The 25,830-nt window shown below is 39.5% G+C and overlaps 2 protein-coding genes across 3 annotated transcripts in view; both read right to left on the minus strand.

Annotated features, from left to right (window-relative positions):
• Positions 1 to 7,049, minus strand: part of LOC307014190 (ras-related protein Rab-35) — a 13,573-nt gene extending 6,524 nt beyond the window's left edge. The window contains exons 1-3 of the mRNA XM_079641989.1: positions 6,863 to 7,049; positions 3,821 to 4,636; positions 1,652 to 1,702 (exon numbers count right to left, since the gene is read on the minus strand). Of these exons, the coding sequence (XP_079498115.1) occupies positions 1,652 to 1,702; positions 3,821 to 3,875 (106 nt within the window). The 5' untranslated portion in view covers positions 3,876 to 4,636; positions 6,863 to 7,049. The remainder of the gene's footprint in view (positions 1 to 1,651; positions 1,703 to 3,820; positions 4,637 to 6,862) is intronic.
• Positions 7,050 to 9,470: 2,421 nt separating this feature from the next.
• On the minus strand, positions 9,471 to 24,143 carry srrm2 (serine/arginine repetitive matrix 2). Of its 2 annotated transcripts, none has more exons than XM_079646076.1 (14): positions 23,894 to 24,143; positions 22,313 to 22,564; positions 21,898 to 21,993; positions 21,296 to 21,481; positions 20,951 to 21,034; positions 20,806 to 20,871; positions 20,691 to 20,723; positions 20,387 to 20,491; positions 18,888 to 19,023; positions 13,539 to 15,331; positions 12,108 to 12,749; positions 11,589 to 11,660; positions 11,081 to 11,188; positions 9,471 to 9,953 (listed from the first exon to the last, which is right to left on the minus strand). In XM_079646076.1, the coding sequence occupies exons 2-14, from the start codon at positions 22,558 to 22,560 to the stop codon at positions 9,899 to 9,901; spliced, it is 3,624 nt and encodes a 1,207-aa protein (XP_079502202.1). In that variant the 5' UTR covers positions 22,561 to 22,564; positions 23,894 to 24,143; the 3' UTR covers positions 9,471 to 9,898. The 2 variants fall into 2 exon arrangements, with proteins under 2 accessions (XP_079502202.1, XP_079502201.1); XM_079646075.1 differs by having other exon boundaries at positions 13,539 to 15,334; positions 23,894 to 24,142.
• Positions 24,144 to 25,830: the final 1,687 nt, after the last annotated feature.

Below are 25,830 nucleotides of genomic sequence, written 5' to 3' on the forward strand. Positions count from 1 at the left end.
AGATCATACTGGAACCAGCAACAGAAATGCACTGCAGATCTAAGCATGGTAAAGCCTATGTTTGTATGTCCTGTGTGAGTTAAAGACTTCAAAAATATTCATATACAATATGCAATATTCTTAATAAATAATAATAATAATAAATAATTGTGAGCCAACCTATATCACAATAGAATCAATATAAAAATATACACAAAAGACACTTTTATATTCTTTGATGATATACTGTATCACCATAACGCCCAGGCCTTTCCTACAGTAAGTACTTACCGGTATGTTGAAAAGGTGTCACAGTGTTGAAAAGGGGAGGGGACATTGGGGGACAGGAGATTTTTTCTACATATACCATTTTTGGGAATGTGATTGGTGGGTCAGAGTAATTACTTACAAAGATCAGAAACTATTTAAGACATGTTTAAAGTTACTGATCATTGCTCGCCTGATTTTGGTCATGTGAAAATAAACCTTGATGGAAGTGTTTCATTTGCTAGTCAGCAAGCTAGGTTTTCAAACATTAAGCTTTGAACAAGTGGGGACAAAAGCCGCCATGCCAAAAAGGGGAGGGGACACTGCATCCCCAGTGTAAATGACACCTATGTATGACGGCCTCCAAAGAAATTCGCCGGAATTTGCCTGAAAAGCCATAATAACCTTTTTGTGTTCTAGACCTCAAAGTGGAAAATGCAAGAAATCCACAAACTGAACATAGCCTTGAATAGTATATGTTAAGTATTTAATGACAAACGTTGAGGAAGTCTTTCTATCCATTGACCCCCCACAATGTCTTCATGTTGTACAAACGGTTTTGTCGCTGTGGAGCTGCAGACAGGTCAGGACAGCTCTAGCCCAGCAGAGATAAGATGGCTCACCTGATAACATGCTTGTAATTCTCTGCCTCACTGTAAAGCATGAAGTGTTTGGGCATGTAACTGCCACTTGTTTATAATACACAACCGTTTAGTCCACACATTTATCAATTATTACACTATTTATTCTTTTTAGTTTAGATATAAACTTGAGATTATATTGTTTCAATTGATGTTACATGGTTTTTGTTTTAGCAGAGCATTAATAAGTCTTCTCCAAGTGAACTTTGATCCCTTGGATTGGTGTGTATGGTAGATCAATAAAAGAAAGAAAATAAAAGAAAGAAAGCTCCCGAGCAGAGCAGCAACATCGCTACACGTTCAGTCATCCAGTGGACATTTTAAGGTTTATCAAATCTATATAATATTTAAGATCTCAAAATCGTCCCCTTTGGCCCAGATTGCCACTTCTCACACATCCATTCCAGTCTGGTTCTCATTTTCAGTTCCTCTTTAAACAATCAAGAATCAGGAAAAACAAATGTTTATATATAAATGTATACATTCTTACAGTATTCAGTATTTTTTTTCACCTGTAAAGCATTTCATTTAACATTTTGTTCCTATTTTGTATGTATATGTATATGATATTATTATTACTGCACTTTACTTGCATTATTGGAGGAGCCTGGCACTTGGCGCCAAAAGTGACGCTGTAGCTATTGTGCATATGACAATAAAGCCTTTCAATGTTGATGCTCTCTGGGTATTCCCACTAATAAATACAAGCTCTAGTTCGGAGGAATGTCCTGTCATTGGACTTGCAGCAGAGGTTGGAGACTCACCAGAGAAGGAGTTGTCTGCGAAGCGGAGCAGCAGGCTGCTTTTCCCCACATCTGAGGGAGAAGCACATCAAAGATTAGCTCATAAATAACTGCGTGGAAATTAATGTGATCAATCAGGAACAGACGAGACAGTCATGTCTATTTTTACTATCAGAAAAATCTCCTCTTTCCTGAGTGACAGTAGTCATTAAAACACAGGAGGGGAAGGAAAACCAAAGTGAAACGAAGCGAGATATAAGAACAACGGATAAACGCAGGCTGGAGAAAAAGACAAAAACATGCTTGTTTAAATAGAGATTACTCTCCTGAAAACTGTTCCTGGAACATTTCCCCGAAAAAACATGTGCTAACTTGTTCAGAAGAGACTTGATCAACCAGAATGAAGCAGCTGCATGCTGGCAAATACAGAAAAATCAACACAATCTAAGGCTTTCACTAAATGTTGATCAAAGTTTCTCTGGTTTATTATTTATATGTGTTCAAGTCAAATGATTATGCTTTTTATTCAATAGACTAATTCGATTATGATATGTTGTTATGATGCTATTAAGTTGCAGAACATGATAACTGTTAAACAGAACTACAAAGATGCAGTGTTTAGACCTCAGATGATGCAAAGAAATGCTAATTATATTACATAATACAAAATAAAATCCATATTTGTTGGAATAACCCGACATTTATCCCAGAGGTTTAATGCTTTGAATTAAACGATGTCTACTTCAGAAACATGTTGCGAGTAGTTTAAAGGATACAAACGTAAAGGTTATTTTACTCAAACACATCATTGAATAAACTTTTAAAGGTGGTCTTTTTCCCCAGAGCTGTTCCCAGTACAGTATACCTCAAAACTACCAAAATATGTTACCCATGAAAACTAAAGCATCACTGCAAGATATGTGTTGTTATGCAATATCTTGGTAAAACAAGTCTAAAACCGGCAGAAGTCCTTCATTGACTGATTGGCTGTCTTCAGGTGCATGTGATGTGCGCCATCACATTAAACAATCTGAATTACAATATTGATCCTTTATGCTAAGGTTACTTTGGAGAAATGTCCCAAACAGGCAGCCTGAAGAGTCCAAATATTATTACATCAATGAATAATGGTTAATATTGAATACTTAACAAAAGCTCAGTTAAGCCTGACCGCAGACAATCATTGTAAACCTACGAGTGCCTCTCTGAAAACGTTGTTTAGCAGCGTGGCAGTTTAGGGGCTTTAAAGCAAACACATCGTTGAGGCAGTTTACTGCACTGGTTGGAGAGTAGGCGGTTTGAAACTGGGCTGAACCATTGCAGGGCATTTCCTTACAATGTTCAAACTGAGTTTATGATATGTATCGCGTGATCTCTCAATGTCCTGAATCTAGCAAGGTAATGTGATTCATGCACATTTTCAATTGGGTTTATTTAATAGTTTGTCAGCTTTTTCACATGAAAGATGAGTAAAACCTGCAGGATGTGTCTTTCTCAATCCAAATTGGCATTGATCTTTTGTTACTAGTTCCCCTATATTGTCACCAGTCTTGAGTAAGAAATAGTATTCGGGGACAGAGCCGTCAGTGTGGCAGCCCCCACCCTCTGGAACGCTCTCCCTTCGGAGATCCGCAGCATCCCCACGTTTGACGCCTTCAAAAGGGCCCTCAAGACCCATCTGTTCACCAAGGCCTCTGGCCCCTAATCTATTTGTTGTTTTTGTCTGTCTGACTGGTTGTCTGATTGCCTTTTGTTATGTTTGTTTTGCCCTGTTCTTCCTTGTAAAGCGAACTTGGGTCCCATGAAAGACGCTATATAAATCTAAGCTATTATTATTATTATTAAAATGGTACATTACCATTAACTAAGAAACATACAGCTCAAGTTCTTGATTATGTTGTTTCAATCATATCAGATTAGCTTCTTTTGTAACTAGTTCATCCAATGTTGGTTCCAGCTGATCAAAAGGTGAAACATACAGCTCATGTTTTGTCAATACAAAATCTACTTTACTTATTTTGTAACTCGTTTCCCAAATCTCCATTAATTGTTGGTTTGCTAAGCATTAGAGAAAAACCTTTGGGAACGGCTAACTTGCAACGTGCCGTTTCTCTCTTGTGGGACTCCATAAACAACATGCTTTGACTTCAACAGAGTATTTCATATGAATAAAAACAAAAAGGCACTAACTGGAGTCTCCGATGATGAGCAGTTTAAAGAGATGATTGTAGTCCTTCCCCGCCATGTGGAAGGCCTCGCACTGTCTTCCCAAGTCAAATCAGTTTCATAAGAGGAGGCGATATTCCTGATCTCCCCGGTGTTTCCTTTTATTATTCCCTCCTTATGCTACGAGCTCAGAGCAGCACAAGAGTTTGTCCAAAAATCACAGGCATTCCCTCGCCAATGAGACGACATTCCAGTTGAATTTTCTCTGCAACTTTTTGGGAGTTTCGGTTCAGAAGTTCACATCATGTCTGTTAGGATTCACGGTGGGAGCACATCCGTTTCTAGAGATTTCTGCATGTATGATTCATGCTGAGAGCGGCCGCGTGGTCGCACCTTAGTTCCAGTTCCACCCGATGACACCCCAGCCGGGGATTTCCAACGGTTTCTAGACTAACTCGCTGATTTTCTGACATCCACAGTTGTGTCAGTGAACGGTCTTCTCTCCTTTAATGCAGAGGTCTATGCCTTCAAACCAAAGTATGCATGATGGGGGATTTTGCATCTGGTGGTTGTTGCTCTGACAGCCAAATGGACGGGTGTTATTGCCCTGAAATCCACCACCGCTTACTCATTAACTCCATGCCTTTAATTTTTTTATAAAAAAGGAGAAGCGAGAATAGGAGACGTTCCTCTTTTTCTCTGCAGTTCAGTCGTGGTTACATCTGCAGAGTTTCATTTGAGCTGCTGCTTTAATTTCAGTCCAGTTCCTCTGCGTGCTGGGTTAAAAGCTAATCCCACATGAGGGGGTTTATTGCTTATTCAGTCCAAGTTTACAAGGTGCTAAACAGAGAAAAGAAACAAATAGGTTAACGGTTAATGTTAAGAAATAGTCCAGTGCTGCAAAAACACATTTGAAATACGTGTACAATTAAGTACAATTTTGACATACTTTACCTAGAATATGTACTACTTGATTAAACTTCAGAGGAAAATATTATACTTTTTACTCTGACAAAATGGCTACGTTTAGTTTCTTTGAAGATTCAGATTGAAAGAAAAATAAAACAATGATTTAAAATATATTGTATCACATTAATGATTTCTTGGTGAAATCACAAGTTAACTGGCGCTATATAAACTTCTCGAGATAAAAATAAATGGACCATAACGGATGCCAATACTTTGAATGCAAGAGTTTTTCCAGCCACAGCAAATCCTTACTGTACGATTGTGTTCCGAGTACTACTAAAATCGCAACTTTTCCTTAGTACTTGTTTTTATAGCCAGATGATTTTGAATGTTTGTGATGCACTGAAAGAAGAAGAGTTTGAATATGTGCATAGAGAATTCATCTCCTTCTTAATGTAAATGAATTATTTAGAAAGATGCTTGGATCAGCTGGAAAATGGATCATCACAAAGCTGAAAACCGGGCTGCTTTTCTGAAAAACTCATAAAGCTAACTTTTTATGAGCTACGTGGTTCTCACAGGACAGTGACCACCCTACAAACAGTATAGACCATGATGCATTGCTGCAGATTAAACTAGCAGACAGTTAAAAGTAGGTCAAAACATCTACTGCAGTAAAATGTACCACAAGGCAGCGGTGATATGAACAGACAGGAAACATACTCCTGCGCAGTCAATACCTTTTTCTTTAACTACATTTAGATGATGCATACTTATACTTAGATGAGATTTTGAATGAAAGACTTTGACATGCAGTAGAGTCTTTTCACAGTCTTATGGGTTGTTTGAGTACCTGGATACTTCTTCCACCACTGCCCCTGTGATTATCAGTTATTGTTCTATTGTTGTATGCCCTTCCTTAGCTCCCTCCCTGCTCCTCAAACAACAGCTGAGTCACTAAATATAACTTCCTCATCCTGCTGAATCCACCCCCATCTTAAAACTTAGCAGGGTTAGCTAGGTAGCACCAACAAAAACAGTCCCTCTGTGTAGCTGCCAATGCGTTTCCATGACTTGCATTAAATAGGGAAGTTCAAAGTGGAGTTTGGCAGGCTTTTCCATGAAAACAGGAAAGGCTGCTGCTGCCATTTGAAATAAGTAAATGGGACTTTGCTAATGGGAGTTAATAGTCACAATGCGTTACATTTTGCATGGAAACACAAATGGGCGCTTATAAAACGTGTCAATTAATGATTATCTCTCTATCATAAAAGGTTAACACCTTGAATTATACAATTACAAATGGTGCTAAGTCTCACATCAGTCATCATTCAATTCGGCTTAGTATGATCCCTCATTTGTTTGTGTAAAGTACAGACTTAAGTTAAGGCATAATTATATATCTGGAAGGGACGAATTGAACTATAGTACCTACACATTGAGAATATAAGGTTTAATTAGCTTGGCACAGGGTGTGAGCACTTAAAGTGAATATGCAGATTTGTTTCCAATATTTTGAATGCAGTCTGGCGTAAATGTCTAACAAACACCAGAGGAATGAATCAGCGGCCACAGGTCAACCAGAAAACAGAAGTGCACAGCTGGTTTACCAAAAGGTCGAAACGTAATCGATGTCTTCAACTGAATTGGCACTAATGTTTATTAATTTAGTTACAAGTTAACCGTTTAATTCAGCTGTGTGTGACACTGACTTAACGACACGCCAAACTCCCAACGAAAATCTCTTATTTTCATGTAAATCAATGGGAATATGCAACTTTAAGCTTTTAATTTACTTTAATAAATACATAAAAGGGTGATCTTCAATTCGGCACACTTTAATTAGGTGGATATTGAAGTATTAAATGTGTCACCTAAGTTTCGGTGACATAATGTTACGGCTTCTAAAAGGCGAATTGAGTAACATGTTCTTTAAGGGACACATTGACTACTTAAACCGGAGGAGAAACAAGTTTTAAAAGATGTTCGTCACTGCTAAAGAGCTAGTAAACTTTAAAACTTCTAGATTTTTCTATCCATTCTGGAGTGACGGTCTGTGGGCCTCGCGCTGACTTGCCCCCGACACCAAGACGTCAGGAAACTTCTCACTCCCCGGAGAAACTTTGGACTGCTGTTTAATAAAGACATCACACTTACTTTGGTCATTTACGTGTACTTGTTGGTCTGTCACCGGGTTGTGTTTACATATATCCGCGGTAAACGTTGTTTCTGTTCCGGTGGAGTAGCTGGAATCCTGGAATGTGTCGACCACACCTGCCTGTCTGCAGCTGATGACCCACTCTCATCATCTGAGGCTGCCTTCACGTGATGTGGGAAAAACCTAGACCGGCAACCGCTGTGTGTGCAGACGGTCATTTGTTAGGTTAAATTCAATAAAAATATGATTTAAGATTGTTTCATTAAAATGTTTGTTGGTTTATTTTGGATAATATTATCTCTGAATTAATTTGAATACAAACCGTTGAAATATTTTTAATTCACTCTCATTATGTTTATTAAAAGCTTTGCATTCATACATGTTAAGTAAAACTTAATAAAAACAATTTTATGTTTAAAGAAAAAATTGAGCTATATATTTATGTATCCCTTATTCCTATAAATACAGTTGCAAGAAAAAGTATGTGAACCCTTTGGAACTACCTAGATTTCTGCATAAATTGGTCATAAAATGTGTTCTGATCTTCATCTAAGTCACAACAATAGACAAACACATTCTGCTTAAGCTAAAACCACACAAACAATGATATGTTTTTATGTTTTTATTGAACACACCATGTAAACATTCAGTTTAGGGTGGAAAAAGTATGCGAACCCTTGGATTTAATAATTGGTTGACCCTCCTTTGGCAGCAATAACCTCAACCAAACGTTTCCTATAGTTGCATATCAGACCTGCACAACGGTCAGGAGGAATGTTGGACCATTCCTCTTTACAAAACTGTTTCAGTTCAGCAATATTCTTGGGATGTCTGGTGTGAATCGCTCTCTTGAGGTCATGCCACAGCATCTCAATTGGGTTGAGGTCAGAACTCTGACTGGGCCACTCCAGAAGGCGTATTTTCTTCTGTTGAAGCCATTCTGTTGTTGATTTACTTCTGTGCTTTGGGTCGTTGTCCTGTTGCATCACCCATCTTTTGTTGAGCTTCAATTGGTGACAGATGGCCTTAAGTTCTCCAGCAAAATGTTTTGATAAACTTGAGAATTCTTTTTTCCGTCGATGATGGCAATCTGTCCAGGCCCTGAGGCAGCAAAGCAGCCCCACACCATGATGCTCCCTCCACCATACTTCACAGTTGGGATGAGGTTTTGATGTTGGTGTGCTGTGCCTTTTTTTCTCCACACATAGCGTTGTGTGTTCCTTCCAAACAACTCAACTTTGGTTTCATCTGTCCACAGAATATTTTGCCAGTAGTGCTGTGGAACATCCAGGTGCTCTTTTGCAAACTTCAAACGTGCAGCAAGGTTTTTTCTGGACAGCAGTGGCTTCCTCCATTTTATGACCAACTTATGCAGAAATCCAGGTAATTCCAAAGGGTTCACATATTTTTTCTTGCAACTGTATATTCAACTGTTTCTCTATTTATATGTGTCACTGCCAACTAAAGACCCTATTGCTAGATCTTTTTAATATATTTGTTGACTTGGGTATATCCATTTAAGGTGATTAAGCCTATCGAAAGTTAAACAGAGAAGAACATAAGAAACAAGATCAAAACCATTTTCTAATTAAGTCTAGGTCATTTCCACCAAAATGAACAAGACATATAGATTGTATGAATAAAGGTTAAATCAACTGCTTGAACTTCCGCCCTAAATGCTAAAATGTAGTATCTGAGATTTGTTTGAAACTAGGAATATAAAGAAGCAACCAACCTAACAAATGATTGCACATTATAAAAGTGCAAGAATAGCCAAATCATTGATTGTGTAATCGTTCCGCCCACAGCCTGTTCAACCCCCGCATGAGAAAGAATGCTCAAGTTAGTCATTTCACCACAATTAAGTTTAATACCATTTTAGAAAACTGTACCCCCCTTTCCGCAAGAATAATAGCAGCACTATAATCAAAACATGCCTTATCTAATTATATAACACCATGAATATAATGACAACATTTACACCTCTTTTAATATGATTTTGTTTTTTTTAGTCCATATAAAATGAGAAAAATAATTATTAACCCTCCACCAAAATTGTATTTAAGTCACATATTGTTTACACTGACACTTTTCATGACATAAAGTCCCCCAGTGCAACAGACTGTGCTTGCGTATTCATTCAAGTTTTGCTTTTATTTATTTTTTTACACCCAGTTTCACATCATTTAACTATTACTATGAGTAAGTGAAAGTGTGAAGATCAATACACATGATACTATTGAATATTCTATATTATCTTGTTTTGTTGGTATATTTATTGTTGTATCCATTATGTCATCTTCCAATAGTTGCTTTCACTATCATGATACACAAAAACATATTGTTTACATGTATGTTTTCATCTCTAACATTGTAATATTTTAATAGATTTAGGTGTCGGCCTCTTCCTTCACTGTATAACATTTGGACCATTATGGAGCTTTATGGCACAGACCCAGAAGAAATGTCAGTCTGTGATACTGTAGACATATCTGCCTGTCTTTTAAAAAAATGTATTGGATGTATTAACAATAATAAAAATATCATCAAAGTGTATATCCTTAAAGTGTCATGTCTGGATATGAATGGACAAAATCCACACAAATAAAATGTACAATTGCCTTTTATTAACCATTTTCAACAAAGAAATCAACACATTTCTGATCACATTAAATGGAAACGTATTATCATCTGTTACATGATAATAACCAAAATACAGACAGCTCATATCTACAGGTAGACTGCAACAAACAGTACAAGTACACAGGAACATTGTTAGAGATACACTTTACTTAACAGTGTCTGCGTGTGTGAATGTGTACGTTTCTTATTCAGCTCCTAAAAATAAATGTACAAGCCGGCCGCGGGTCGTTGCTGCTTAAAAAACAAACGCGTTGTTGATAAGTGTGTCCCCCGACATTCCGAGGTTAATCTACTGACCGCTGGCTGTAGAGTCCCTGTTATAGTCCAGTTAAACCAGCTTTAGGGGAAAAGACAAACACCATAGAAGAAGAGAAGCGCCTCAAGGTGTCGGCTCATTTCCTTCGTCTGCTGCTTGAAGAGCGGCTTGGAGATTGCCTGCTGCTGCTCCTACAAAAAAAGGAAAATAAAACCTTTATAAAGACTCGGGAATTCACAAAAGGATTGTGCAGATTTTGCAACTGCTAAAAGTTGAACATTAGACAAAAAGAAGCCATGTAACTCTAGGAAGCACCCACAAAAGGTAGGGCTGGATGATATTTTTCACCAAAAATGTCAACATTGTTAGCATATTGTAGGGTGAACCATAGGGTGCTAGTGGAGCACGCTCATGAACTGTTCGCCGGAGTTACTGCAGAGCGCATAAAGCTGACCCTTCACGCGATAGCAGAGCTAACAGGTACAGGAGGGGTAGTTAATCGATCGCAGATGGCGTTGTGCTCGCGGACGGATAAAAAAAGATTCAACCTAAATGGGTCGCGCTATATACTTTGGCGGACGTTAATATACCTGGGCGGCCCGCCTAAGTAAAGCCTATGTGTGGGAAACCCTGTATTATATTCATTTATTGCACAGTCCTATGCAGAGGGTAAACTGCGCTGCTAAGCAAATAGCGTCTCGTTGCTGCTCTGCTATTAGCAAATTGCTAACCTTTTTATTTTATTCTTTTAATTGTTGTACCTACTGTGTTTGTGGCATGTAGACAAAATGTTCTTTGCCACATGGATAATTACACCCTGCTGCAAAATGTTATGTGCACGTCTTCACTGTAATTTCATTAGCGCAGTGTCTCATATGCTATCGGCAGCTGCAAACGTTCTTTGTTAAATAACTGTCAGCGTGCACAAGGTTCTCTTCCTCACTGGTGGAAACTATTTAGTTTGCTGCTAAATGCACATTTTTGATTAATGTATAGCACATTTTATTAACCAGCACTGGCTCTATTCAACATGGGATGAATGGGAACAATCGAAGACAGAGACATTTATTTTTATTTTTATGAAAGCATCCATCTTCTGTTGTTCGTGTATGTAAAGGAGAAGCTACATATACAGAATAAACCAGTCATGCCTCCATTTTAAAAGCAGTCACTAATTGATTATTTAATGTGTATTTGAATTGTATAAGTTGACGTTAATAAGCTAAACTAACTTCCAGACATGACTTGAGAGCCCTGCTTGTACAGGGAGTTCAAAGCTGTTGTCTCGCTCTTTTAATGTCCAACAGTGCTAACAGACCTGCGGCTGGGCGAGGGCTGCGCTGCTTTCATGTGCCTCGGAGGAGAATAACTGAGGGAGCGGGAGTCTCTCAGGGAATCAGCCGGGACCCTCGGAGGCATCGCAGGGCTGGGAGGAAAAAACACAGCTGTCAATCAAAGTCTCAGAGCGAAAACACTGGAGCAGCAGAACTCATCATGCACTCCTCAGGTAAAAGATGATTTAGTTGGTGAACAGTCAGTATCCTTGGGAAAAGGTTCACACTGTCATCCTCACAGCGTTGGTCCTTTTTAAGTTCCTGATTCAAAGTCAACCAATATATCTAACCCAATATTAAGTCATTTTATACCTGGTTCAAAAACAATTACTTTCAATGTTGCACAATTCAGTAACAATTACAAAAATATGGGCATAAGTACATTTTGAAGTTGTTTTTAAACTCTGATAATAACTAATGTAGCAGAAAGACACATTTGAATTAAAAGCACTAATACCTATTGAGTAAAACGAGTTTCAGTTTTCTTTGTACCTCTTTTTCTTGGTTTCCTTTTCATTCTCCGATGAGGATGAGGAAGAAGAGCTTGGAGTTTTTCCTGGCTTCCTGTAAACAAAAGTCACAAGTTGAGTAATTATTGTAAGTTACACATTTATGAATAATCAGTACAGCTAAGGGTGCTCCAAACAGGGCCCCCTCTGCTCTTAGTAGTTTTTTGATTTTAGTATGAACACAAAGTTAGTGAGGCAAACAGCTGAAAGTCAGGTAAAAAAGAAAAAGGTATAATAAAGTTTTATCTTTTTCCATGGCACAAAAGGGGAATCTGCAATCCCAGAAACTAGTATTGAAAACATTTAGTTCCCAGAAGCAATGAGTCAACTGCCTTTATAGAATAGAACAGTTTAAAAAAAAGAGGCTTGAAGCACACTTAAGTAGAACAGTTGTTGAATAACCATTTAATCATTCATCAATTACAAATTAATTAGCTGTGAATCCTGAATTTTCGGCTTCTTATGTTCAGTTTATCATTAACTCTTCCCGTCTCCAGCTTACCCTTTTTTTTCCTGCTCCCCTTCAGAGTCGGAGCTGTCTGAAGAGGAGGATGAAGAGGAGGAAGAAGAGGAAGATGAGGAGGAAGAAGAGCTGGAGCTGCTGCTGCTGCTTTGGTTGGCCTTCTTGTTTACCTCCTTCCCATTCAAAGCGCTCTCACTGCGGACTGTGCGGTCTGACGGTGTAGGGGCCGCCCCCGGTGACCGCGTCCTGATAGGACCCTCAGAGGGCTGTTTGGTCTCTGATTGGTTGGCGGCCGGAGACCCTCTGGAGGGACCGTCAGAGCGCCTGGAGTCTGACGGCGGGCCTCTCTGACCTGAAGCCTGGGCGTGGGATGAGTCTCTGGAGGGGCCTTGTGAGGAAGAGGAGCGTCTCTTCTTCTCGTCCTCTGTTAGTGCCTTGGTGTCTTCCCCCTGTCGCTGTGGTGAAGTGGAGGACGAAGACGAGGAGGAGGAGCTGGAGGAAGATGAAGAGGAGGACGCCCTGCGGGGCGGGGGAACCTCCTTTGGGGGCTGCTTCACCCTTTCTCTCTCTTGTTCCAGCACTCTCTGCCTGAGCCTCTGCTGCTCTCTCTCTCGGGCTCTCTCTCGGGAGAGGGAGCGACTGCTCCTCCTTCGCCGCTGTGGGGAGGGGGAGCGGCGGGACCTGGGAGACAAAAACAAATCAAGACTTTAAGAATCAACATGTCATCCTCCTCAAGTCCCTCACTTCCAGTCAAACTGTCCAATAAAAGGACACGATGCACCCTGAAATAACAAAACAGTTTCCATGCCATGAGTGAAAAGTGATTTGACATAAAAAAAAAAACTGTATATTGTAGTAATCATGAATATAATCAATCAATTGTCTGTGTAACCAAATACATACAGCACGCATCACTAAATAGTTCATACTTTATCAAGAAAAAACATCCAACATTTGTATGAGGTGCCACATTTTTATAGTAAAACTCAAAATAAAAACATAATGCACATTTTCTGTAGAGGAAGTAAAGAAACCGTAACTTGGGATTTATTTTTTGTTTAGGGTGCAATGTATGACTCAGCAGCTTTAAGACATGAAGAAACTATTATTTTCTCACTTTGCTTAAATGCATGATTTTCGCCAGTGGGTAATTTGGTCCGGAAGTTACATTAGCGCCCTCATACTTTACTTTTCACAAAAGAAACATGCGTTATCAAGCCAAACAGTGTCGTGTCGGGGTTTATAACATCATTCTGAGATAAAGAACTCTGAGTTTGACCGAGCTGTATTACCGGTCACTTGTTGGCAGAATCTATTGTGTGGGTGAACTCAAGATTTACAGACTTGGCTGTGTTTTAAATTGCAATAAAACAGACCAAAAGAATGCCTAAGTAACTGCATTATGATCCCTTCTTAAGGAGAAGCCAGGTATAAAGATGCAGCCTTTTAATGAGTGGATGTTCCTCTTACCTGTTGGGGGGGCTGCGCCTCCTCTGACTTCTAGACCTGGAGCGCCTTCTTGGGCTTCTGGTCCGGCTCCTCCTCACAACCCGCTCCCTTTCTCTCTCCCTATCTCTGTCCCTTTCTCTCTCCCGGTCTCTGTCTCTCTCCCTCGGCCTCTCTCTGTCCCGGTCAGACCAGGTCGGGGGGGGAGAAGCTCTCCTGGATCGGGGCGGGGGTTCCTGATACTGCCTTGGTGGAGTGCGGCGTGGTGGCGAGGCGGTAGTGGTTTTCTGTGGTGGGGAGCGTGACCTCCTGGCCGCGGGGCTGGACCTCGCAGGCCTCCTGGTTACCTCCCTCTCCTTCCCTCTCTCCCTATCCCCGACTCTCGCCTCCACCCTAGTTTTCTCAGCCTCAAAGGGGGAGTACCTGCCTCTGCTGGCATCCGCTCTGTTGGGGGGCGGGGAGGGAGGAGGAGAGGGGCTGTCCATCTGCGTGGGGCTGTAGCGCTCCTGACCTTTCTTCTGGGGTGGCTGACTCTCTGCAGGAGCTCTGTGGGGAGCTCTCTCCCTCTCCCGTTTGTCTCCCCCACCCTCCCTCTCCTTCTGGGCACGCCCATCAGCAGACACCGGGCTCTCCTTCATACCGTTGGCCAAGTGCCTCTCCACAGCAGCTGCGATGGCACACGGTGCACCTTTAGATGGACTACTTTTCCCCTTCCCTGATGAGGAAGCCTTCTTCACCTGGGTCTCGTCCTCAGAGGATGAACCTGAAGAGGAAGAAGATGAGGAAGAGGAGGACGAGGAGCTGTCGCTGTCACTACCGCTGCTGCTACTGCCGCTGCTACTGCTGCTGCTGGTAGCTCTTTTCTTCTCCGCCTGTTTCTCCTTCCTCGGAGGACTTCTGGTTTTCATCTCTGGTCTTTGGCTCCTGCCTTTCTCTGCAGGTCTGGATCCATCGCTCCTGTTTTCCGCAGTCGGTCGTATGGCCTCCTCTCTTTTGCTGCCACCTCGCCCTCTCTCTTGCTCCCTCACCCTGTCACCCTGTTCTCTCCTCCTCTCGTCCTCCCTTTCTCTTTGACGCCCGTTGGTGACAGGTGACCGAGCTGCGGGTGAATCTCGGTTTCCTCCATCTCTTCCCCGGTCGTTTCTCTGTTGGAAAGGAGACGCCCCCCTCTCCTGTCTCCTCCCGACGTCTCTCCTGTTGTCCCTGGAGTGCAGATCTCTCTCAGCCCTGTGCTCTCCGCTCCTCTCCCTCCTAGCCTTCTCAAGGGGAGAAGGCGATGGGGAGGAGGACTCGTGTCTCGTCTTTTTGTCCTGTTTATTCCTGTCTTTTTCCCACTCAGTGTCTCTGCTCTTTTCCCTCCTCGTCTCCTGTTTCGGTAGAGGAGAACGAGAAGAGGACGAGTCATGTCTGGCCTTCTGAGGAACGTTTCTCTTTTCTCTGCTCCTTGAACGCCTCCCTTTCTCCACCTCCCTGCTTCTGGAGCGCCTCCCTCTCCCCCTTACGTTTTCTCTGCTCCTTGAACGCCTCACTCTTTCCATCTCTTTGGTTTTGGGGCTCTTCCCTCTCTCCCTTTCCTTTTCTATGCTCCTTGAACGCCCCCTTTTCTCCATGTCTCTGCTTTTTGAACGCCTCCCTTTCTCCCTCTCGTTTTCCATGCTTCTTTTCTCAATCTCTCTACTCCGGGAACGCCTCCCTTTCTCCTGCTCCCTGCCTTTTTCTGTCTGTGGTGGTGGTGAAGGGGATGAGGAGTCATGTCTCCTCTTGGAGGAGTTCTCAGTCTCCATCGGCCTCTCTTTTTCTCTCTCAAGATTGGGCCTCTTCTAGATGGAAGAGAAAGATTTGTTGGTGTTTTTTCAAACAAAAATAATACCTTCATGTTAAGATTAGTATAAAACCAATTAGTTTAGAGTTTATTTGGGATAATATAGAGGTGCAAGAAGGACATTTTTTTGTCTGACCCTGAAGTTATTATCACCCTGGTTACCTCAACAGAAAAGCAAATGGGATTTTCCATTGTCTTTTAGATTACTGCTGAAAATAATCTATGTGGCAAACCTTTATGATTATTTGTTCATTCAGATAATTTCCACATATTAACAACATTTTTAGGAATTTTTAGCCGTAAATGAAATTCCTAGTAGTAATAATGTTAGGCTATAGACCAGCGGTTCTCAAACTGTGGTCCGTGGAAAAAAGCTAAATAAAATCCACTTTTTATTATCAAGGATCTTCGGGGACCACCTCATATGTGACTTGCTCTATCGAAATCAGTCGCATTGACCCGAAGACACATTTTGAGTTGTATACACTGTTGGGAAGAGGAGATTCCTAGCTTTCTAATGATATCCGGCAGTGGGGTAGTGGTCGTTGGGCTCATCGGACATTTATGAGAAAAGCTCTAATGTCTGGGTGCAAGTGAATGCAGCACAAGAGGCCCTGGGCAAGCGGGGAAATACGATTGGCGGCGATTTCATTTGAACTGGACGGCGCAAAACGAGAAGCATCCGGACCCAAGTAGAAGGAAGGAATGAGGTACTTATTGCAGCAAACTGCATACATTTGGTACCCCTGGTCTAAGAGTGAAACAAACTCATTTAGTTATTGTTCATTTAAAATTCATTCAATTATGTCTGCCATCTTATATATTTCTATTTAAGGCTTTACTGATGTGCCACAATAATGTCACCTAATGTTATTCAGTTAAAATATCAATATATCGGTGTTTAACACTACGTTTATTTATATATATATATATATATATATATATATATATATATTATGGCCGGGACTCGATTAAAAAAATCAATCTAATTAATTACAGGCTTTGTAATTAATTAATCGAAATTAATAGCATTTTTAATCACATATAAATATTTGACCTGAGAACAGTGAGAAGCAATTTTTTTCACATGGATTTTAGTATACCATTGAATAATGACTGAATACATAAGCTTAAGCAACAAAACATTGTTTATTTTTTTCAAGGTGGTACTTAACCAAGACCAACAGAAAAGTGCAATTTTTGCCATAAAGTGTAGCAATAGCATATTTAGGAATATAGTACATTTCAGAGATTCAGGTAGCCTATAGGTAGGTAGACCTTCTGTAAACTATAAAACTTTGTTTTTTAAGTAAAACACAATACTTTCAAGTACATTCAGAACATTGGAAACCCTGACTATTAGAAAGCATCTCTCTGTTGCTTCAGAGGCCATAACAGACTTTGTTGATTTACCAACAGTTGATTTAAAAAATCTAATCAATTTCAGTCCAACTCTCTCAATAACCTTGGCCAAAACAATAAACAGTTCAACATAAAGTGCCAGTTGCACCAACAATGTAATAAATAGTTCAACATAAAGTGTACCATTTAAAATAAAATAAAAAAGTGCCAGTGATTGACCTCAATCCCTCATATTCTTCCAATATCCTGATGAATAATAAAATCTCTCTGTTGCATAGGCCACTGTTTGACCAACGCGAATTGGGTGTGGGTCCTTGTACTCCGAGTCGGGCTAACGTCCACGCTAGCTTCCACGCCAGCTGCTATATGTTTTGCATTGAGGTGATACTTGAGGCTTGATGTGCTACGGTGATATGCGAATTCCTTTTTGCATAATTTGCAAACAACCGTGCTCTTATTGACGCTTCCATCCGTCCATTTTTTAAAACAAAATGTCCAATCCACGGGGCCAACCAAAGCGGTCTCATCAGCTTCTTCGTTCATGTTTGACTATTGTTCACTGTGGTTTGTTGTTGTCTGAAGTAATGAACGTTAGTTGGTGTTCCAGTATAATCGGTACACCTGAAACTCATCCAGTGAGAAAGGTTCCGCGGTGCAAAAATAAGTGCGATTAAAATGCATTAATTTTTTTAACGCGTTCATTTTTGTGTAATTAATTAATCTTAATTAACGCGTTAAAGTCCCGGCCCTAATTTATATATATATATATATATATACACACACACTTATTTTCACGGTTTGCATATGAGGTGGTCCGCGAAAATCCTTGATAATAAATAGTAGTCCGCATAAACAAAAAGTTTGAGAACCCCTGCTATACACGATCTACATCAGGGCTATTCAATTAGTTTGGAATGGGGGTCGGTTGATGAAAATGATCCAAAGCAAGGGGCCGGGAAAAAGATGGCTTGAAATATGAGCAATCATATTAAGAGCTTCAGATACAGTAAATACTACAACAGCATAATGGAGTGCATATATTGTGTTTAATGAAATCAAACATAGCCCCAAGGCCTTTATATATCTAAATGGCTCAGAACTCAGTAGGCCTACGTGTGAAGCTAATTTAATCATCAACATCATTTCATCTCATTTAATTTAGGTGAAATTATCTAATCATTCAAGCAGAGATGCAATAAATGACAGGATTTGTCACTACAGTAGCTAGTAGGCAGGTTCAAAATCCGAGCCCGCCAAAGTTTTCAGGCAATGTCTTCGCCTCTATCTCTCAATGTAACACCCTCTCTGGAATATAGGCACTCTGGCCCAAAAAATAATCTTTAAAAAAAAGTAGATTATCACCCAGGGGCCAGATTTGGCCCGCGGGGCGCCAATTGAATAGCCCTGTTCTACATCAATGTCACATGGCTTCATGTTTAGTAGTCTCATTTAGCCACTTGTTAGCATCCCAAGTTTTTAAGACTCATAGAAGCATCCGAGACAGAGGTCCGAGACAGAGGCTGGTAATTTTATGTTGTATAACCAAATGCTAAAATAAGCATTTGTTAGCCATAGACCTTATTTTGGGCATTTAACCAAAACCCATTGATGAGGGAATCGGAAGTGCGAAAATGCAGAACATTTTTCTCCTTTTAGGAGTCATTCCAGCAGCTCTCTATTAATAGCAAATGTTAAAGGTGACCTATCATGCAAAATGCACTTTTGAACATCTTTTATACATGAATATGTGTCCCTGGTGTTCCAGGGAACTCACCAAGTGTCAGAAAACACAACCCTCTCTATTTTCCTCCATACCCAAATCTCTTAAAAAGGGGCTGCAACGGATCTGATACAGACTGATCCAGATTTGAACACTTCTCTGACGTCACAGAAGTGGCGTTACGGCTAATGGGCCAACTCCACCAATCAGGAGGAGACAGCCACGGTTCGAAAGCGCTGGAGACGCTGTAGTACATATGCCAGGCCTGTAGATGGTGCTGTTCTCACAGAATCAGCCCATGCAAAGACAGTGTTAAATTGAGCGAAATGAGGAATGGCTAAAATGCATGATCGGTTTGGTATTTTGAAAATAAAAAGTATAAATATGCCTTATATAGGTATGGTCCTACACTATATTATTCAAATATAGCATGATAGGTCCAGTTTAAGTATAACAGGTTCAGCCTTACCTCTCTTCCCTGAAGAAGTTGGCCTTTTTCCTCGTAGCCTCTTTGCCTTCTGTCAGGCGATCTCCCCTTTCTTCCTTCGTCTGCTTTTCTTGCATTTTGGTCCTGTTGACGTGATCTCAATGGAGCTGGAGACTCGCTGTGGACATCAGAGAAAAACATGAATGCATTAGGGGTGTAACGGTTCACAAATATTTCGGTTCGGTACGTACCTCGGTTTTTAGGTCACGGTTCGGTAAAGCAGAAAAAATGATCACAAAACATAAAATATATATATTATTTTTTTATTATTATTAAACTGAATATTCACTCAAATAAATACAAAATATAATAAAATAAACATTAAGGTGCAGCATTTCGATGAACTGTAATAATCTGTACTTGAACTGTACTACTTTGACATTAGGACTTGCTTGTCATTTTATTTTAATGTTTTTTTAAAGAAAAATTAACTTGTCCACATTTCTTGCCGATCTGCTGGCACTAACAATGTCTCCTGCTGTGGAGAACACCCTCTTGCTAGGGACAGAGGTAGCAGATACAGCCAGGTAGCGCTTTGTTAACATGGCACTGAACTTTTTGCGAGTGGTGGAGGCTTAAATGCTAGTGGGAGTTGGGTTTGCACTTCAGTCATTTTTCTTTTGGTACCGGTGATGTTCACGTTCGGATGATGCCTTTTCAAATCAGTGTGCAAGTTTGATGTATTGCCAGCCATGTAACCAATTTTAGTTGAACAATGCCGACAAACAGCTTTGGTTCGGTCCACCTGTTTTTGTCCGTCATCCTTGTACGTAACTGCGAAACCAAAATGTTCCCAAACCGGAGACTTCAATGATGCTGGAGGATTTTCGAGCTCAACTGTAAATGCGTTCGCTATTTCGACAGTACCCCAAACTACTGACTAAATTTGAACGCATCCCTGTGACCAGCTCTCATAGAATGCCTCTCGTCCAATGAAATGACTTGGTCGCTCTATGACGCGTTGAACCCAATGGAAGCAAATTCACTGAACGCTGCGACGCAGCTCCTGAGATTACTTCCAAAGTTTTTCTTACCGACCCGAAGGGCCCATACCGAATATTTTCGGTATGAATACGTATACCGTTACACCCCTCTCATATATACAAAGACTTCCTTGTCTGGAAGATGGATTTTATTCAGGTTTAGCCGAAAAATGTCCTAAAAGGCTTCAGTAGGTCTAACCAAACGTATCTAATGTTTAATGGCTAATGGCCACTAAATCATATAATAGGTCTCAACATTACTCCCTGAAAGTCAGGAGTTAATCGACATGTTCTGTGGGGTGTGGTTAATGGTAATTTTAAAAATAGTAATTACATTTCAAAGAAATTGCAACTACTTCCAAGCACTTACCCACAGTGTAATTAATCTTATTTCACACAGATACATTTATATATTTTTTGTATGTATGTAAAGGGTGTTCAATTAAAATGTTTCCATTTGAATAACTTCTATACATGGCCTAATTGATGGTCTCATACCTGTGAGCAGAGCCGGAGGAGACGCTCCTGCCCCGCACGTCCTTTGCTTTCGGAGGACTCAAACTCCCCTTCTTTTTATTTGACTCCTGTTTCTCATCTGAGGAACTTTTTTTGTGGAGGAAGGTCACAGGGGCAGACATTAACACATAATCCATAACAAAAGCTTGCTTGGGATCCCCATAAATACAAAATAAAAAATAGCCTGCAGACTAAGAACAAAAATACAGTCTATTTTTAATAAGATACCCACTTTATGAACTGAAATCAACAAAGAAATAATGATGGACTCATAAAAAACACATACCTGTCTACTTCTTCCACGTCTTCTGACACATCACTGAAACACAACAAATTCACATCAATTATCACAATCAACATGAAGTCATTCAATACAAATATAAGAATCCCAGAGGTCATACCGTTTCTTTTTCTTCTTTTTGGATTTCTTCTTCTCTCGTCGAGGAGATGGGGAGGGACTCTCTGAGCTGCAGAAGGAACAAAAGAATCTTAGATATTTTCTCCATTATCAGGAACAGCTCTGCTTCATCACGGTCATTTCCTCACCCGTCTCTGGCCTTGTTTTTCTTTTTCTTCTTCCGACTGCGCTTCTTGGGAGGAGAATCTGAGTCGTCTGAATCTTCCACCAACCTGAGAGAGCAAAGACGTTGAGTCAGGGACGAACATAACGCTTGGTGAACAGAATATTACACTATAAAGTTACCGTAATTACTGTGGCGTTGAAAAGCACCACTTATATAACAGTATCTCAAAATACAGATGCACTTTGAACAGCTACCCAGCACAAACCATTTTGTCCAATATAGCCATATTGTGAGTTTGTCGTTTCAAAAAGGAAAAATAGTCTTTTTTGTTGTTGCACACCAGCACTATGAGTTTTCGCCTACGCACGTGTACTTCTGCTGCTGCAGCTTCTCCCTCTCCAGGCGTTCTTGCTCTCTCTTCTCCTTCTCCTTCTCCTTGCGGTCGGCATGGAAGGAGGATCCGTCCACATAGTCGCTGGAGATTCCAAAGGCAGCGCGAAGACGGTCATTCTTCTGCTGGTTTGCAGCAGCCAGAGCATGAGTCTCTGTCGCCCTGAGAGGAAACAAAACAAACAGAAACTGTGAGATCATCCTCAACTTAACTGTCAGACTCAAAGTCCATGAAAAACACATACTTCACAAACCACAATGCATACAAGTCAGAATGAGATGCTCTGTAAGGGTACATTTGATATTATTTCTGTAGAAAATGACATGCTTACTAAATGTATCACACTCTTATTTAAAAACAGGTTATGAAAGTACATTGAAATGGGTTTAATGCATAAGAATGGTCCTATTTTTCATTATTTAATTTGTAACAGTATTCTTCAGCATATGAATATTTACATCCTATAGTATGTGTTGCACCTAAGAAAACTAAAGGTGTGCAACAAAAATTATTTATGATAAAATGGTTAAGCTTGAATTTCAAATTTTTATTTATTCCAGCCACATGAATCGACTTACGATGGTCTGTCAGTGGTGGCGGGAGCCGGCTCCTCCTTCTCCTGGAGCATCATCCGGAAAGTATTCACCTTCTCCTCGATTTCCTCAGCTGAATACCTGGACATCAACAAAGAGGAGTATTATATCATTATTCACAGCATAGAAAAAAAGCAAAGATCTTGCAACTATTATTGCTCCTAGTACTAGACTTCTGGTACTAGGATGGGTTAAATGCAGAGAACAAATGTCACTGTGTGTGCTGTGTGCTCTGCATGTGTGACCATTAAAGAGGGTTTCATGCCCCCCAATTCTAATTAGTTTATTTCACTGTAGCCAGCTAATATCTGCTGGTTTCCAAGCCAAGTCCCTACAAACTGAGTTACTGCCAGCCCCAAAGTGTGACTATCTAAGCACTGAACGCAGCATTTTGCCTCACCCTTGCTCCTCCATCATGTCCTGCAGCTCGGCACACTTGACCTCCAGCTGCCTCTTCCTCTGGTGCTCCAGGATGTCTGCATTGGGCTGCCTGTTGAGCTGACTCTCCAGCCTCTCGCGGTCCTTCTCGTCCCGCTCACCGCCACGCTCATCCCGCGGCCGCTTGGCCCGCAGGCTGGACAGGTTGCGCTGCACATAGCCATTGGTGCCGCTGCCCCGCGGAGTTGTCAGTCCAATCCCATTGTACATGGCTCTGTGGGGGGAAATTAACATTTCAAGATCCTTGTTATCTCATCAATAACTATCACAGAGAAGACAATGTTAGCAATGAAAACTTAAGATTCCTACAACAATGCTCATTAAATGTTATTAAAAAACATTTAAGTAAAAGCAAAAGGAGAATCCAAGACTAAAATTAATAATGTTTACAGGAAAGTAAATGTGTATAATGAGAAGTAATATACATGTGCACAGGTGTAAAACAGTAAGCATATTTTAAAAAGTATTATAATTGTGTAGTAGCCAGTATTGCAAATGACTAAAGGAAAAGTAAACTGAGTGGGGTAAAAGGGTATAACCAGAGGAAATAAAAATATGTACACAGAGGTATAAATACTTTGAAAACAGTAAGCAAAGTATAATACATACAAAAAATGACACAAGAGAAAAAAAAACAAGACAGCAGGATTTATAAGACATCCCTCGAATTAAAAACAAATTATAAAAGCTAATTAAATATTGCAAAAACAGCAATAGTAGGAGTTTGTTTCCTGTAAGTAATAGTCTTTTTTTTCCTCTGTCTTGTGTTATTTGTAGATGAAAGTCATAAATACATACAAAAATATTTATATATGCAAATATACCAAAAACTAAAGAAAAAAAACAGATCATCAAGACTTAAACCCAATATCAATGGCATTAAAGCTACATGATGAATCACTACATTTTAGGTAATGTTGCCCTTTTAATCATTATAAATAACATACTAAGCAATGGAGTATTCTAAAATGGCTGACATAATATAGCTAGTAGTGATTCAAGATCACTGCGATGCCTGTTATACAGTCCTGCAGTCCTATATGAAGGTGGCTGACAAAATAACAATAACACAGTAGGCTATAACCGAAATAATTTAAACAAACTATTATGCAGGCACTATTTTGCTAGTGTGGCAAAGGTTTCTCGCAGTGTCATAGCGGTTAAAAGGTTTAGGATACATAACATGAATCTGTGATCTAGTGAAGTCTAAATACACATTTATAGTTATATCTAGAGAATGTATTCACGATAACAAATTATTTTGTGGCGCAAAAACACGTGCGCCAGAATAGGCCTGTTGCTGCGTCTGAATGCAAGACAGACAATGTATTATGACTAAGCCATAGACTAAGCCAAATATTTTGATTCTACATTAGAAAACATATGGTGAGGTAAATATAGCCCAAACACACTGCTTTGATTTTGTAGTTCGAGAAACAACGAGGTGAATTTTAATGCTACACCTTTGTAAAGGCCCACCCGCACTTTATGCGTAGCTAACAGATCTGGTCTAAGCTAACAAGCTAGCGTTTTTGCTACGTACCAGTGTTTTCTCCGGGAGCTGAGAGAAAAACGGAGTCGGGAAGTAATTTCGCGATGAATAATATCTCGTTGAATCAGACAATCAAACACACCTTATATTAACTAAGTCTTGAAAACTGTGAGGAAATGAAATAAGTTAGCTAGTTAGCTAGCTAACTATCGGCTAGCTGGTCTGATTTCCAGGCAGAGGAGGAACGAGATGAAAACCAAAGACGTCATACGCACGTTTAATCTGCGATGCGTTCACGTGCCGGGGGGAAATCGGACAACAAACGGAAGAGGGTGCGGGGTTATGAAAAATATTTTGCTTTTTTTGTCCCTTTTTTAAAAACGTATATTTTCACAGTAACAATTTATATCTTTAACAGTAAAATAATTATTTAAAAGTTCTTATGAAAGCATTTGCAAATAGACCAAATTGTTATTGCGCTGAAAGGATAAATGAATTGATGTTAGATCATCAGCATACTGAAATAAAAATAAAATAATGCAATAAAGAGACTTATATAATGTTCAATATATATTGGAAATAAAACCATTCTAATGTTGATACAATCGATAAAAGCATTTTAAAAGTAGATGAATAAGGACTTATATTAGAAAATAACAATTAGTTTGACTTCGTGGTTTTCATCTTAAATCTCTTTCTCTTACAAAAAAAAAAGCAGCAGATTCTTAGACTAACTTCTGTTGAGTAATACATTTTTTCCCTGATAAAAACTTATTCACAATCATAATTGTATTGTATCCAATTATATATTTAAGAGAGCATTTTATTTTTAAAAAAAGAATCGTATTGAAAACACAATCATTTAAATTAGACAGTAATGTATTTGCACTAAACAAAGTTGATAGATGATTAATCTTCCTGAAAAAACAAATATGAATTCAAAATAATAAAATAATGCAATGAGAGAACGATAAATGTTCAAAACAAGTTGGACTTCTCAATCTTAAAATAATTATAATATAAAATCAAAGTAAAATGAGGACCTACAATAGAAAAGAGCAATTAATTTGACCTTAGGGGGTTTCATCAACAATGTGATATATTGATTCAATGCTGAACATGATGTTCTTTCAAGCGATTTAAAAAGAGGTTCTTAGATAATGGGATTTGAAAGGGAAACAAGGAACACATTGACTGTTCACGATAAAGAATGAATTACACAAAGGGTTACAAACCAATAAATATGCATTTCGTAATAAATAAGGGCTTGTTTAATAAAATATACTTTTTTTTTTGTTCTTATCAAAGCCTTATCAAAAAGATGTTCAAGTATTTGCAGCTCCTGTTTCTCAAGTTTCACCTTATGTTGATATAGACTGACTCCCACTGGCAAAGGAGAGAACTGACTTCTTTCATAAAGGAATGTTCAATTTGAGATTGATGAAATAGTTTTGGGTGATTTATCAGTGAACCCGTTGAAAAAATAGCCACATTACTATTTTCACTTTTTTATCTATGAAACATATCTAATGTATTCAGTAACTATTATTAGTATTCATGTATAATCATTATATGATTGCTGGGGTGTAATGGGAGATACTTATAAACAGAATTTGTTTGTTTTTTACATACAAGGTATTTGCTTGAACTTTGGTGTATTGGTTGAGTTTTGACAAGAAACATAGGCTACACATAGAATACACATAACAATACAATTATCTTATTCTATTTAATAATAAAAAAAATGCATATATGTGATAATGTAAGAATGTAAGACTAATGTATAATGTTGTATCATCATATGTGCACATATTGAAAACAATTGGTTATAAGAAGCCGTTAGATTTATTTTTATGTGTGCAAATCATAGGTGCAAATACTTAAACCTGATTCACACAATGAACACAAAAGTTAAACCTCATTTCCCAGAATGCCATTCGCTAATTTTGACGCAAAATGTGGACATAAATACATCCTGCCAGAACTCG

The sequence above is a fragment of the Notothenia rossii genome (genome assembly GCF_949606895.1).
Source record: "Notothenia rossii genome assembly, chromosome: 8".
NCBI lineage: Eukaryota > Metazoa > Chordata > Actinopteri > Perciformes > Nototheniidae > Notothenia > Notothenia rossii.